This window comes from Mytilus californianus, unplaced genomic scaffold (genome assembly GCF_021869535.1).
Source record: "Mytilus californianus isolate M0D057914Y unplaced genomic scaffold, xbMytCali1.0.p SCAF_65, whole genome shotgun sequence".
Classification (NCBI taxonomy): Eukaryota; Metazoa; Mollusca; class Bivalvia; order Mytilida; family Mytilidae; genus Mytilus; species Mytilus californianus.
In genome coordinates this window covers 737,533-754,977 of record NW_026262718.1, presented here as the reverse complement: position 1 = coordinate 754,977, position 17,445 = coordinate 737,533, and the positions used below count along the sequence as shown (strand labels likewise).

The 17,445-nt window shown below is 32.7% G+C and overlaps 1 protein-coding gene across 1 annotated transcript in view; it reads right to left on the bottom strand.

Annotated features, from left to right (window-relative positions):
* LOC127707338 (uncharacterized) overlaps nucleotides 1-14,038 on the bottom strand; it is a 43,126-nt gene extending 29,088 nt beyond the window's left edge. Inside the window, exons 1-2 of the mRNA XM_052211851.1 lie at nucleotides 13,976-14,038; nucleotides 5,799-5,827 (exon numbers count right to left, since the gene is read on the bottom strand). Of these exons, the coding sequence (XP_052067811.1) occupies nucleotides 5,799-5,827; nucleotides 13,976-13,983 (37 nt within the window). The 5' untranslated portion in view covers nucleotides 13,984-14,038. The remainder of the gene's footprint in view (nucleotides 1-5,798; nucleotides 5,828-13,975) is intronic.
* Between the last annotated feature and the right edge of the window lie 3,407 nt (nucleotides 14,039-17,445).

Genomic DNA, 17,445 nt, shown 5'->3' with positions numbered 1-17,445 from the left:
TTATGTTATTAAAAACTGTTAACTTGCGTAGTGGTATTAATATGTGGATTCTAAAAAAACTATGAAGAACTTCTTGATAATTTAAATCTCGATCTTTCTCTGAAATTAGTTCTATCAAAACTTTTGATTTTTCAACCCTGTATACCACCATTCCCCATGTGAAATAGAAAAATATAATTTGTGATGTAGCTCTTTTCAGTTTTTTAAACAGTAAGATCGATACCTTTACACGGTGAAAAGAGGAAATTCCTTCCAGTTCAGTTTAAAGGAATTGATGCTATCAACATCAGCAACGTTCTTCATCACAAAAAAGTAACATCTAAAACTGCACCTAAAGTATTTTACTATAAGTAAGCATTGCAGAACTTTGATTTAGAAGAATACCTAAAAATACCTCTGACATGTGACTGTTCCAAATCACCTTATATTTATAGTCCATTTGCCTATGTTATTACTGGGGAACTAAACATAATTCAATATGAACATCTCCGAAAGGTGATATCTCATGGTCCTAAGTTTAGAGAACCCCAACACATCAAATAGAACCATAACTTAAAAATCATTATGGATTCCATTGAGGACTACGCCAAAGCATCATCATTGGCAAAACGAGGAGAAGTTTAACTGGACACTTTGTCAGAATGGGTCAAAACAATCAGGTATCAGATAAAACGTCGAATTCATAAGTTGAAAAACTGTGTGATTGATCGACCAAAGTCCATTTTCAGAGACAAAGAAGCTGTGAAATGTCTATCATCTCTTCACTGGTAATATGTTGTTGTTCCTGCGGACAAAGCTTCACATAATATTGTCTTTGTATTTAAATCGTACTACTACGAGTGTCTTGTAAAAAATATAATGAATAAATGAGCACTCAGGTAATCCCACATACACAAATATTTCATTTGACAAGAATGAAACTTTGGCTTACCTAAAACTCTATTTGTTACTTAAGTTTTCAAAAATTCCGTAGAAACAATGGTACATTGCCGGTTCATCTGCATTTTCTACAAAGGAATTGTCTATTAGTTTGACAAAAAATCCGTCCGCAGTGACAGCGGGTCTTCTGATTTACTTTGAAACTGTTTACTTGCGTAGTGGTATTAATATGTGGATTCTAAAAAAACTATGAAGAACTTCTTGATAATTTAAATCTCGATCTTTCTCTGAAATTAATTCTATCAAAACTTTTGATTTTTCAACCCTATATACCACCATTCCCCATGTGAAATTGAAAAATCGTCTAAAAGAAAGAATCCACAATGCTTTTCAATATAAAAATGGTACCATACGCTATAAATATATTGCTTTGGGATATCATACGGCATATTTTGCTTTTGTTAAAAGTGAACAAAAATGCAAACAAGCTACACAGAGGAACAAGTGATCAAGTATGCTGGAGTTTCTTATTGAGAACATATTTGATGAAATGGATGTAGAATTTGTCAACAAATTGTCGGCATTCATATTGAAACGAACTGTGCGCCTCTTCTTGCCGACCTCTTCTTATTTTCATATGAGTCGGAGTTCCTTTAGACACATGTCAAAAACAAAAAGATCAAAGAAGCCAGATCATTTTATTTCACATTCAGATATATTCATGATGTTCTTTCTATTAACAATCCAAACTTTTCTGATTGGTTCCATTAATATATCATCCAGAACTTGAAATTAAAGAAACAACAGAAACGGCTTCCTCTGCATCATTTTTAGACTTATACCTCGAATTTGACATAAGCGGTCATCTCAGTACCAGAATCTTTGACAAACGAGACGATGTTAATTTTGAAATTATAAATTTCCCCCACCTTAGCAGCAATATACCAACTTCACCTGCATATGGGATATACATTTACCAACTCATTCGGTATTCAAGAGCTTGCAGCTGCTACTCGGACTTTATAAAACGTCACCAGTGTCTAGGAAGAAAGTTGATAGGACAAAGTTATCAAAGAACGTCTGGTCCTTTTTCTAAAAGATTTCATTGAAAGATACTAAGACCTTGTTGGTAAATATTCCGTATCAACTTCACAAATAATACATGATGGTCTTGAAGTACAGATTCTAGGTACTGACGTTGTTTATCATCTTAATTACGTGTTATAGTGTTCTTTTTATTTGTCCATGTACATTTATAACCTTTACTGTTTACTCCATTTTTGGTAATATACTTTTGGCGTAGTTCAGTACTTATACATCCCGTGTTATTGTGCTATGGTCAATTGTGTATTTTTGTCTTTCATTTTTGCTTATGTACTTTTTCTTTAGAGTGTCTATATGCCATTTTGTTTTTCTTTGTTGAAATAGTTATTTGTTTTTATAGTGAATAAGATTATATTACAATGTTGACTGCTGTACCCCAATTTTTGTCATTTTTACCTATTATGTCTATTTATTTTGCTCAGAGTTCGGTATTTGTGTTATTTTAGTTTTTTCACACATTGTTGTCAATATAACGGAATTCTATGCAACTTTCATACAAGTGAGAGGTTTAGCTAGCTATACAATCAGGTTTTAATCTACCATTACCTACATAAGGAAATGCCTATACCAAGTCAGGAATATGACAGTTGTTTTCCATTCGTTTAACGTGTTTGAGCTTTTGATTTAGCCATTTTATAAAAACCGTTTTGAATTTTCCTTGGAGTTCGGTATTTTTGCTATTTTACTTTTTTTTCAGACCTTGCATTTCCTATCATGATTTCCTTGATAGAGGGTTGCTGCGTACAAGGAAGCTATTAAACCAAGAGTTCCAACTGTTGCAGTTGAAATCATTCCTTTGAAAATTTTACCACGGGTTGGCCCTTTATGCTAATTTTTTACCACGAGCGATAGCGAGGGGTAATATATCGACAGAAAGGGCAACCCCATGGTAAAATCAGTATACATTCAAGCCTTCATGAATTATTTCTATTCTTATAGGACCAATAAAGCTAATCTTTTGGATTGAAGCGCTCTAGTTGAAGGCAAACATTTGCCGTTCCCGTAATTAAACAAACTATTAATATTTAAGTCAAAGAACGGAGAAAACTGAACTATTAACATGCTTAAACTATTTACAAAAACGTACGTAGATAGGTTTGGATGAATTTAAATGATAATCCTACTTATATGTAAACAAAAGGCCTTTTAACAAATTTTTTCATTGTTAGTTTATGTTTCCTTGTCTTGATGACTTTCAGTTTCACAGCCGTGCATTTACCTCGTGAAATGCTTATATTCTTACTACATCGTTCAATGACGTCATTTATACCGATTGACGTCGGGTAGCTCATTCATAAAAAGCATATGACGTGGGAGTATGATCGGAACAGCCCAAACAAATCATGACGTTGCCGGTCAGCTGACATACAATATATACATATATTACCACGAGTGTGTACTAAAAGCGTTTGAAGAACATCATAGAAGAATTGTGTTTATACACACAAATTAATATATATAATACTTAAATATTTTTTTAGGATTTGGCCTACCAGTAAGTATAAATGTCTTAATGTTGTTGGTTCTTTTTTGTGTTCTTTGTGGTTTTTTTTTGTCTCCTGCCTTTTGTTTATCACAACTGTTTCTCTTTTAATGCTTTCCAGCAAGTATTCTGCTATTTTTGGGTTAACTTATTGGTACAAACAGAAATGTTTTCACACTCCACATAATTAGCCCAGATAAGATACTTGTTTAAGCAATCTATGTGTCATTTATATTCAAAATGCTAAGTCACAATTTTTCCACACAAAAATGACGGTTTGGTCGAAGGTTCACATGTACTAAAACTTTTGATAATAAACTCATCATAGATACCAAGATTAACATTTCATACGTCAAACCCCAGAAAAATTCACCTTTACAAGCCTTTATGAAATGTGACTTTATACAACAGGCCCAATTTTACAGTTTTCTGGTCCCAAATAATACCATGATAAAAGGTGAGCCTATTACAAAAAAGTATAAAAACAGCCAACAAATAACAACAAAAACACAAGGATAATATTAGAACTTCAGAAGAAAAAAAATATTTGATTGAATAATTGATGCTCACTTAACAAAATAAAATATTCAATCTGTATGACGCTTAACCTATCTTAATAAAATGTCTTATATACTATAGTAATATCAATATTAACTGAAAAATGAGGTAATCCCAAACCACACTTTAAAATAAAAAGAAAAAGAGTATCCATATGCGGTTCTCACTTACAGACAGGTTTTACATAATATATCAAAACAATACATTAAACAATAGAATTGGATAAAATTCAATGAAAGAATTACATGGATACTTACAACATATCTAATACAAATAGGAGGTCACGTGCTTTTTTTTCTTGAAAAATAAAAAAACCCACAGATTTTCCTATCAAATTCAGTATAATTATCTGCCCTTGATTTTAAAAGGTAAATTAACTTTAAACCAAAAAAGCATTTTGCAACTTACCCAGTAGGGATGATCAGAAGGAGACACCCGACCTACCTTAAGGATCCGTGCATGAAGAGGCAAATTGTTTGACATGTCAAAAATCTTTTCACGATTGTCCACGGATTGATTTTCCCGAAATTACCGAAAACCGCTCGCAACATCACATCACGTAACCATCCATAAACTGCTCGCGAGAATCCGTAAATGACTCGTTACAATTTCTCTACTGAAATTTTGCAGTTAACACCGAGTTAACAAAGCTTTTAAATTAAGTGTACATAAGTGAACGCCGCGTTAACTTTTCCCGCTAGTTAACATGTAATGCTTGATATCTACCTAACTATATTCACTGCGGTAAATTAAGTACTGTTCAGTCTTCAATGGAAGTCGATTTAGATATGTGTTCTGACTGCTCAGTATTTGCAATTTACCTGTACACATCAACGCCATACTGAAATGCCTGAAATTCTACTGAACAGTACTGAATTGACTGCAAGTAAATTGTATGAACCGTATTAAATTCACCACAGTTGATAAGTCTGAAAATTGACTGATAGACTAAACATAGATATAGGAAGATGTGGTATGAGTGCCAATGAGACAACTCTCCATCCAAGTAACAATTTATAAAAGTAAACCATTATAGGTCAAGGTACGGCCTTCAACACGGAGCATTGGCCTTATAATTTATTGTACATACTTTGAACATGGTGTTACGATCAAAATGACCGCTTCAGACTAAAAATCATTTACTTGTGTCAGAGCTATGCATGGGGGAGATATGTTACCTTCTTTAAAATGATTTCAAAAATTTCAAAACAGCATATTTCAAGAAAAAAATATCCGTATTTTCAAGCTAGTACCGAAGTACTGGCTACTGGGCAAGCGATACCCTGGGGTATCAAATTGACGTAGGAAACGTTGATAGTGTTTTATAAAAAAAAACCAAAAAATATGTTTTTATTGCACTACATTTGAGATAAACATTTGAACCCGGATTATTTTCGTGTCATTATTACGCAATGCATATTGAGGAGTTGATGGTATGAAATAGGGAGTAGGTCGTAAGCATATTGAATAGCATAGCCGTTGAATAAGAAACAAAATTAATGAATTATTTTCAATAAATCAGACAAAAAATTTACAAAAACTGTGATATAAAGCCTGTCGGGTGCAACACAATCAACAATACAAATAAGAGAATCAAGAAAATATTCATATACAAAGAAAAGGAGATGAGGCATATTTGTCAATGAGTCAATTATCCATTTTGGTAAAGGACAAAGATGTGAACAATAAATTACAAATCACTGTAAGGCTTTTAACAATGTGCATCCACTGCCATTTCTTAGATACAAGTGTACATGCATAACTATAATACTACCTGGTAAATCTGTTATTTCGTTATCTTTCCTGTAATTCAAAAAGAAAAAAATTATAGTGTTATAACTATGAATATAAAAACTGAGAAGATGGGCAATGATTGCCAATTACACAACTATCCAACAGAAACATCAATGTAAGCCAAAATACCGCAAGGCCTGTAAGCATGAGCAAAACCCATACAGTATGATAAGCTGTGAAAGACCCAGTTCACTTAAAAGCAGACTTGTTCCCGGGACTGTTTTAATGAAAGCCGAATAAGTACACACACTCGCTCACCTAAGCAATGATTTCTCTTTTGTAAATCATGTAAGCAGAACCCATACTTTAGAATCGGAAAGCCAGGATGAGAAGAATAAGTACATAATTATCAATTATGACATAAATTAATGTGCGATTAGGGGTAACATGGTAATAGAAGGCTTAAAATTACCAGAAGAGGTTGAAAACTTTATAGTATTCAAATTATGTATGTTTGCAGAGGATTCACAGGTATTTAATAAAAACGAAAAATCAATGGCCATTCATTCGAGGTTTGTCTTTACATGAAAAAGCTTCAGGATTCAGAATAAATCAATACAAAACAAAAGACTTATTTTTCGGGGCTTCTAAAATATGAAGACCTAAATTTGATAAAATCAAATAGATCACAACTTCAGTTAAACATTAGATTTTCCATGGTGATGAAATAGAAGACAATGATATAATATATAATGCAATATAACGATATGTAGCAAAATAATTGATAAAGTTAAAAATTGTGTATCCTTATGGAAAAGTAGGAATACTTCATTTACAGCAAAACTATTCAGTGAAAAATATGATACTTTCTCTCTGTTCTTACGAGATTGAGCTATGTGGAATTGCGGATAAAAATATTAAACAGCTCAATATTTTCTATGGGACAGGAAAGTAAACTAGGTACATTATCTATAATATCTAGAAATATAACCTACAAACGTAATTTAAAATGTATTCTTCAATTTTACGGCAATGACACCACCGATAAGACAATAGTGAAGTATGTGATAAAGAAAATTTACAGAAATAAAACAATTCTTACTTTTGTAAAAACGAACCTATATTTTCTTTGAGTTCATCGTGCAAGAATATAGATTTGATTAAAGAATATAGTAGTGTTAGCCTAGCTAATATGTATGTAGTCTTTAAGAACTATATATTTACTTAATGTGTTGATCTGCAAATGCCACATAAGAACTGTAAAAATGAGTTGCAATTAACTAAAATTAACTCGGTACGACTAACAACTAGCATAAAAACAATAAATAGAAATCACCGAAATAAGAGCACCCGCAGTTACTGAAAGCTGGTTCAAAGCCAATTACAAGTAATAGATAAATCATTTTCTCCCAGACTTAAGAACCAATCAGTACACATCCAACGGATTTAGTGTAAATATGTCATAAATAGTCCGAGAAATATCTTCCACCACTGCAACAAGTGTGTTACGATATTTCTCCACTCGAGACAGTTAAATTTTGATATTTAAAGCGCAAGGCTTACCGAGCTTTTTAAATAATTAAAAAATTATCTGTTCAGATAGTGGAGACATATCGTAATACACGAGTTATAGTGGTGGAATATGTTATTTTATTGATTTTAATCCTCCCTTTTCAAAGATTTGAAGAAAGTTGTGTTCTTTGTATGTGACGTCATCAGGCATGGTCAAGAAAATTTGATTTGCCGAGAACAGTTATTGCACTAGTGAGGAGAACGATGTTTTCACAATCGGTTGGGAAATGTGAAAATGGTGAAAAAATTAGAGAAACGCATATCCTTGTGCCGTGGTTGTAATCTATGGACGTTTTGAAAATCAATTGCATCTGCCTCAGGAATATCAAGTTCTGTTTTAATAACGTTTTAAAGAGTAGTTTCCGTATCTTCCTCCTCGTCAGTTTGTATAATACTCTCGAATGTAAGGTTGGATTTCATCGAGTGACTGTAATTTTAGATAATCTTCTTTCAGTTTTCTATCAGTTGATTTCTTCGATGCAATTTTCTACCAACTCATTCTGTCAGCAATTTCGAAATGGTGCTTTTCAACATTTCCCAGAACTTGTGCATGCTCATTTTGAGTTTTCTTTATAAAGTCCATTTCCTGGTGTAAGTTTGAAATTTTCGTCTCAATGTTATTGAACCTTTCATCAAGTTTTTATCTCATTTTGAGTGTTTATTACATACTACAAAGTCTATTCGTTCTAATTTTTGGTTCATAATGTTAACTGTTGGAAACAACAATTCCATGGTTGTATTTGAATGAACACTACCAGTTTGTGATAACGGTAATGTTGGAAATAAAGGTAATGGTGGAAGGTTATAGCCAGGATTAGAAGTACAATGCGCTGCCTTTTGTATCTGTGGGTTCGGACATTGAAAGGTCTGATTCATATGGTTCCCAGGGTTGTGAGAATTTGGTTGAAATGTTCTAGTTAGTGGCGTTATGTGAGAGTTCAATGGTGTACTAGTGTATAACGTGTCGTGAGCTTGGTGCAGAACATTGGAAAGCTTTGTTGTTGTTGATGATAGGTTGAGGCCATATTTATTTGTGTTTTGTTTGGTAGAGTCAAACCTGTTTTTATATTATTACTCCTGTTCCTCTTGTTTCTACCCATTTGATCTAGTAATGTCACAAATGCTCATTTTTGGTACAAATCACAATAGAATTAAGTTGAAATAAGACCACAAACACATCCAAATCGATCAATATGAGTAAACCTTCACTCACAACGTCACACGTAATCGGCCATATTTTTTCATGAAGTAAAGAAGAACTTTCACTTAACTACACTGACACAGTATGTAAGCGGCACATGTTTCTATATTTATTTCGGACTTCTGCTTCAGGTTTGAAGCAGACACATAAAGCATTCACTTTCTCAGCAATTTGTTCCCATACCTTATATTTCTTCTGATTGGGAATTTCAGTGCTTAATCCTCTTTTCAACAGCTCCAACTCATTAGTCACCCGACTACTCATTAAAATGCCTCAATGGATGTGCAGTTGGCTTTCCAATCTTTTGGCAGTTTTTGTCTTGGAAAACGAGACATAGGGATTGCTTTTCCGGCGACGACTTTTGCGACGGATCCGGCGACGGCGTTACCAATTATTAAGTTTTCTGCTTAAGTTAGTTTTATAGGAACTACTTGTGAAAGATCATTGATATTTAATATAAAGTTGCATTACTATCAGTACATATCAGTTTGACGACTACTTTGAGGCCCTGTCCCATTGGACATGGTCCAGTGACTTTGAATTAATAAGCAATTTTAATGTTAAATTATCTGCTGATGTTTGTTTGATAGGATCTACTTGTGATAGCTCAATGATATTTTATGTGAAGTCGCATTACTATCAGTACATATCAGTTTGATGGCTATTTTGAAGCCCTGCTCCCTAGGACATGGTCCAGTGACTTTGAATTAATTAGCAATTTTCAATGTTAAGTTTTCTGCTTAAGTAAGTTTGATAGGATCTACTTGTGATATATCAATGATATTATGTATGAGGTTACTATATATCAGTTTGGTGAATATTTCGAGGCCTACTCCCATGGGCATGGTCCAGTGACTTTATCGTGAGGGAATCGTGTCATCTTCGTCTTTACCTCGTGTGATCATCGATGTCATCAGGCATTTTTTGCCTCAAGAATACAATACAAAAATCTGCTCGGTTGTCTTAAGAAAGCCACACCACTACATGAAGCCCTTGCAATGCTGTCATGTAGCCATCGTATTATATAGTACAATGACATCGAGATAGGACCACGGTGTCGGCGAACACAGCCAAATTTGAGAAGCTCAAGAGTTTCACATGTGTCATGGTAACGTAAACATATAAAATATGCTAGCCTAAGAGCATCTTCCGTAGATAATCCTGAGCAACTCCCAAAGCTTCAATCACAATTAATCACAATTCAGTTCCTGCAGAATGGCATACTTTGATGATGAGACAATCAAGAAAAAGAAGACAGCAGCATTGCTTCTTTTAATGCATGTCAAACAAAATGATGAACAACTCTTACAGGCCCAGCAACTCCTCTAACTGGTAAAAAGTGTCTTATTTCACTTTGTACCTCCTCTCCTCAAGCTGTACGACATCTGGCCTGCGGTGACAATTATTCAAACCCATCCTTCAACTTCAGGGTGGCTCTAAACACAAGCATCCTCTACGATGCTACTGAATCCGAGTTTGCCGTTGAGGTCATCCAATGAACTACTACAACTGAGGAGTGGACCGCCATTGCTGAGAAGTTGGAGAAGAAGTGGAGATTGACACACTGCTGTTGTGCTCTGGATGAAAAGCATGTGGCGGTCACCTGTCCTTATAATACTGGTTCTGTGTACAGAAACTGCGATGGCTTCTTCCCAATGGTTCTGATAGCCCTTGTTGATGCAGACTACACTTTTTTTATGGATTGGTGTCGGCTATGATAGTTCCAGCAACGATGCCAGTATTTATAATATTCAGAACTGAAGTCCGAATAGCATATTCATCCTCCCTGAAGAGAAATTTCTACCAGCTGGTGATGACGCTCCCATACTACATAGCAGAGGACAATGCTTCTTGGATCAACAAGCGCCTGATGAACCTGTTTCCATCAGAAAAATGGAGTACCATGAAATAATATTTAACTATAGACTCTCTAGAGCCAGGCGTGTAGTGGATAATGCCTTTGGTATTCAGGCACACAAGTTCCGAGTAAATTCAATATATAGACACTAGCATTGTGATGATGAACAAACTTTTTCAAATATTGCATTGAAACTTTAAGCAAAATGTGTATTGAGTTTAATTTCAGAAATTTGATTGAAAATAACTTTACTATAGAAATTAAGATAAGGCTACAGTTCCAAAAAATTCAGTAATTAAATTAAATGCCCCACAGTCGGTCGAAGGTTTTATACCATCGGGAGATCTCGTGACGCCTTCATGACCATGTTCGAATGCATCGTACTCTCAATACGACATCGTATAGCCATCGTGTTGCTATCTTGTGTCCTGTGAATAAATATCGTAATAGAAATATACATCTTTGTGTTGCCTTCGTGAGTTGTACTGGTGCCATCGCGTGCCATTCTGTAGACATCGCTCTTGCTTCTGCTGATGATTGGCTGTTGACCCAAGTTCGGGACCATCTTCGCACGAAATTCAAGAGTTGATATTCGTTTGGCCATCTGGTGTCAATTTCGTGACAGTTTGACGCCTGCATTATGGATTTCCTTTGTTTGGACTGCCTTTCATACTAGTTCATTAAAAACTTTTCTAATTGGTCTCAAATGGAACAATGAATTTTATTGGACTAATTTTCAGATAAATAGTATAACTCATCTGTAATAACACTTTCAGAACAACAGGTAGTCAGGCGTTCTAATTCCTTTAAATGCTTATGTCTATTTTGAAAAATGTTGTCTCGTTCTGCAGTTGAAACTAATTTGGTTGATAATTGTGTTAATGAACATTTCGTTATTTCTTTATTATTTCAACAAATCGTAGCGCGTGTTTAAATTATTTTCCTTATAAGTATATAAGTAAATTTGTAACGATAGAAAATAAAAACAATAATGAATTTGGAACCTCTGAAACAGGTGGTATAATACGTATTTAAAAAAAAATTCCACAGACTAATTATTTCATGAAGAGGAAGATGCTTTGCTAGATTTGATATCGGACCTATAAATTAAATGAAGCCGCTGCAATTTTACAAACTTCGCTTAAGAAACATCTCTTGTCAATAAACGATTGACATCTCGCAGAAGTTTGAAAATAGAAATGTTACTTCTAGAAACTTTAATTTGTTTATACGAAAGTATTCAATGAAAAATTCCACGATTCAGATGAGGATCTGGATGTTAAAGTGAAACTCTTAGAAGAAATGAAATGACATCTTAAGAAGGAACAGAACACACGTGTTAAAAGGCTAGAGGGGCGGTAGTAGATCTGTTGTCAAGGACAGAGACAACAAAACCAAATCGGAAATATCAGTAGTCACCTGTTTAACATTTCTACAAAGGTACGGAGTGCTTCGCAGTATAAACATTATTAAAGTTTTTATGTGATTCATTAGGAAAAAAGATATGATTTTTATTTTTATTTTGTGCAGATTTATTAGTTGCATTTTTCATTTTCAGATATTATGACATTTTGGTTCCAGTTAAACTGTAACATTATTAATACTGTACACTAAGTATATTATTAACAGCAATAGTGTGCAATAAAATATTAGTCATGTTAAAAAAAAAAAAATAAAAAAAAAAATACTAATATTAATATGACACCAAGTGAGACCTAAATATAAAAATTACGTACAGATGTCCTGATGGAGTTAAAAAACCATCCAAAATCATGTCCTGAATTATTCGAAAATTCCTAACTATACATATATTTCATAATGATTTCATAACCAATTTATGTATTTGCCATCTATCTGAAATACAACTGAATACTTATGACACATTATCAGATGCATTTCTACCAATTTTTAAATCACCTCCTTGAAATTGTACCCCATTGATATATTTGACTTTTAAAAAAGTGACCTATACCTATACCATCTGTGTATACATAAAAAGTAGGTTACGATGCAGCTCATGGTCCATTCACATCTTACCGATTTAAAGATCATTTGGTCATTTCTCTTCTGAACTCTGTGACAGAAGCAAACTCTGAAGAAAGGAGAGTTATCATAGATTTGAGTTTTCCTCATGAAATTGAGGACATTGAGGAATAGGGTATTATTTTGGCATCATTGTAAAAATATAATTTTGTAGGTATAAATGATTTATTTAATATAAATGCTGGTCAGTAGGAAAAGTATGTGTGTGATATATTACATTAATAAATGGTTTGTTATCCAGATAGTATTTTTATTTTATCGCCAATATTACCAAGACCTTGTAATTTTCATCATTCAGTGTACTTAAACAGCTGGCTACCTCCCTTACAGATGTTAATACATTGCATTTGGGAAAAGTGTTTATAATACAATAAGGATGTCAATTAATAACTTATATTCAGTTGACTGATTACACTTGTCCACTACTGGACTCAACACGTTTTATTTAACTTGATAGCTTATACTTTGGCTCTTGTGTAATACATTTAATTAAAGTGTAAACTGGTTTTAAATCCATTTTGAAATTAGAATTATGTCTTATAAATTCACGATTAAAAACTAGTAGTATGCATCATAATTGAGGTGCTGATTTACTCTGAATCTCTGACTGAAATTGAGTGAATTATTGATATTCTTTATTTCTTTTTATTATTTCTTAAGAGGGTTTACTATATATACTTTTTAGTATACCAGTTTTTATTGCGGGGGATCGAGGTTCGTGTCCTCGATTTGGATTATAGAAGAAAGTGTGGACTGATTCTTTGAAATTATTTTATACATACATGTTATATGTAGTATATAAAGTTGTAACATGTTTTCTTGGGTTTTATCAGTGTTTTTCATTTGTGACTCATGGAATCCTAGTTTGTTATGTTGCATACTATATCTATTTATATACTGATAATTATTTCAAGAATTGAGATTTTGTGTTATTTAAAATTTGTCATTTATGTTATGACACATAACATACGTATGATTACCTTCAAAGCTTTAATAACAGATTTATAAAAAACAACATTTTCTTTTGAATTAATTGAGATATGTATGTACCCGAATTCATTAGAAGTAGTCCACCATGTTACTTTCTGCAAGGAACAAACTCTAAATGGTATCATAACAGAAAGTGAAATATTATTGAAAACATTATTACTTTTTGTAGATTAAGGACTCTAAGTCAGAAAAAAAGTTGAAACCGTACTATCGAAATAGATCAAACCTACTTAAATTCACGATGCATTTTAGAAATAGAACTAAATTGTATGCTGAACAATTTGTGTTTTATCAGATTGATTAACAAAAGGATGACTCTCTAGGGTAACATTGCTATAATTTTGTACCTCTACATATATAAACTGGAACTTTTATAACAATTGTACATCAAACATTGATTTCATTTTAACTCTTGCCATGCAAGTCAATAGAAAAACTATTTGTCAAATTCTTAATAATTATTATCTATCTTTATCATGGATGTTGGTTTACAATAAAAAAGAAATACATACATAATGTTTTACGAATTTAGAATAAAAATATATATATCTACCTTGACATTTGAATCTTTGAACAAAGAGTTATGTGTGCTATTACAGTTTCTGGTTTACATTGATAATCTACAACAACAAAAAGTGCAATTAATATCAGAGTTATATTTTATGGCTGAAATTTCAGTGATCTTTATCTTTTTAAAATAAATAATGTTATCATTGCCTAATTGAAAAAATCGAAATATTTTCCCTATTTTACAAAAGTGTTTGGTGGATCCGTTTGAAAATAGCGATATCTGTTATTTGATAATTCACTCATTTCATCTCTTATAAGTGTGTAATGTTCTTTTTGTGATATACACAAGGCTGGCAGATAGTATATAATTGTCTTAAGATTAATAATTTGTTAAGGAGACATAAAGACCGTAGACAGATATTGTCAAACAGGGGTATGGTGCACAATTACTGATTCAGTATACTTTGTATTGACATGCAATGATTATTAAGAGCTTTTACCACAGGTTCGATAACTAATTGAACCAATTAAGGGTCAATGAGTATGATCATTGATCTCTGTTGATAGGCCTAGTCCAATTCCAATTATGATGTATATTCGGTTAGTCCTGTCAACACTTAAAAGAACGTGTCATTCTTAGATGGTGTGATTCAGTATATATATATTGCATTTGGTTTTGAAATAAATATGCCTGTCCGCAAGAACTGAAGATAGCCTTCCCCAAGACGGAAAAAAACTTTATGTCTAGCCTCACATCGTCATGTACATGTACGTACACATATGTACACCCTAAAAATTGTGCTTTGATATTAAACATGTTGCGAATCTTTCGTGCTAAGGAAAACGTTGAATGTCTAAACATAGCATTAAAAAATGTAACATTTTTGGACACTAAACATTGCGCTTAAAACGTGTTTCTGTGCTAAGCATGATTACCTATTATATCAAGCATCTAAAGCAAAACATGTCTTAATCTTAATCCTAAACATTTTCAATATTTTGACATTTTCCTAAACATGTCTTGAATTAAAACACATAAATAGGCAGTCATATATAAAATAAATGTATCACATGAGGATTACCTACCAGAAAGAGACAAAGAAAGAATTTATAAACTAGGCGATCACTAACTTTTTGAATAACTGAGCATAAACTAAAGAATAGTAGATTTTCATGCTTATTAATATATCTTTGTTCTTGGCATTGTCAATTGTAATGCATTGCTTAATTCTTTAAAGAAAATCGCAAACAATAAGCATACACAATAATAAAGAATTTTCATTTCGAAAAAGGAGAAGAGACGAGCGATCCACCTGTCATTCTTAAACTAAGAGTCAGTTTCAGTATATAAAGAATAAACTATACATGTCAGAACAGTAAAACAATTCAAATTCTACATAACAAGCGTGATACTATAACAACACAAATCACCAGATTTTACTCAACAGTATTGGTAGAACTGTGTGACAGGAGAGGTCCGTGGAAAATATGTTTATACCGCAGTCAATCCGTGGGGTACTTTTTATAGGTTATGTCGTTGTAAAAAAGGAATTTAATTTTGTTTTGTTAAAAGAGCTAAAATTTGTATCTAGTGCTGTAAGCAAAAGTTTATTTGTCCAACATGTACTTTGTAAATAATTTGTAATATAAATAATTTGAAGATTGATATTAAACAGCAGTCGAAATTATTCGTTATATTTTATTGCACGTGAAATTGTATAAATTGTTATAAGAATAATTGAAATTATTGGAATGTGTGCTCCAATGATGGGTTATACAAATAAATAACCTAAGAATAAGGAATTTAGTATAAATGGAATTTAAGGCTTGATTGTTAAATTGCGTTATCAGTTCAACATTTCATTCATGAATCACAGTAACACGCATTTCTTAATTTGATTACACGACATATACACATAGCAATAGATATGGCGGCCAATGTATGGCTCGATGTATGCTGATGATATTATTTCATTGTCTACCAATGCTAATTATCTTCTGTCAAAACTTGATATCATGGAAAAATAGTTAAGATTGTTGTCTTAAAAGCGAGGCGAAAGAAAACAAAGAGACATCCAAATTCATCATTAGTAAATAAACTGACAACGCCATAGCATACATGTTTTGATCAAACTATTGAGCCTACTCTTAAATTAATACTCCTAATCTTTATAACCATAAACTTGTGATTTTCAACAAGATCGGCAGACATCTCTGCCTCAAAGTTACATAAAAAGAATATGAGTTGGAATGTATACAGCATTGTACATATATAGATGCCCATAGTAGTGCTTCAGGCAACTTCGCTTATGCGCAAAATGAATTGTAAAAGAAAGGTATCAAAGTATATTTCAAACTGGGAAGATGTTTCTTATCTTTGCAAAAATTATAGCTTAAAAACAAGCATACATGTTTTGATCATACTATTGAGCCTACTTTTCTCTATGGAGGCAAAATTAGGAGCTATTGTCATTATTTTTTGAGAATTTATTGTTAAATTAAACAGATTTTATTGTCAGATAAGCTTTATGGCACGAGGAAGATAGCTCTTGCTGCCTATCGCAATCAACAGTATATCATAGAGCTGTCCTCCCTTGGTGTCTCTTGCAGGTAAACAATTATCAAATACCATTTCATATAGATGTCAATAAAGAAACATCAAAACTTGTTTTTTTACTTATATAAAATAAGAAAGTTAACGGAAAATTTAAATATTATTTTATATCGTTTTATTATATCCTGTTTGATTTGTCAGCATATTACCCGGGAAGGATTGCTGTTGCTGCATATTGCAACAGTATATCATGAAGCATCGTCTCTTGATGTCTCCTGCAGATGAACTATATATCAGCTAATAAAGATGTTATGAAAAAATATAAAAGTGGCTCATCGATATTAGATACGAGAAGAACTATAATACAGGTCACTAGTTGTCTTTTGCACAATGTTTGACATTTACTTCAGGTTTCATTTAATATAAACTGGTAAGTAATTTATGATGGTATAAATCTTTTATAATGATAATGTTATTATATTTATTTATTTAACATTAACTGTTACCTTATAAAATACTATAAAAATCCTGTTTGTTGCTTATAATTTGTCTGTATTTAATTATAATTGTTGTTGTAAATGTTCCCTGTGGGACAAATATTTGATTTGATGTCATTTTTTAAATGCACTCTTCAAAATTACTTGAAATGTCTGGCGTTGCAGCTCGGATTCACATCAACATTATTATCATAAAAATTTATGCCGCTGTATATAACGAAACAATAACAGCATTAAGTTTGATACTAGTCATAAGGCCAGTGCTTTTGCAGAACTAGGATATTGATAATTCACTTGGTAATTGCAACAGCTGTTGGACCGTCCATTGTGTGTCCCAATGAATCAGTGGCCCATACAGCCATTGTTCTTTTGCTAGCGGATATTACTTTCAAATTGATATCAGCATGACATAAAGATGTTCGCATGCCATATTTTAAATGGATAATATGAGATGGTTTTAAA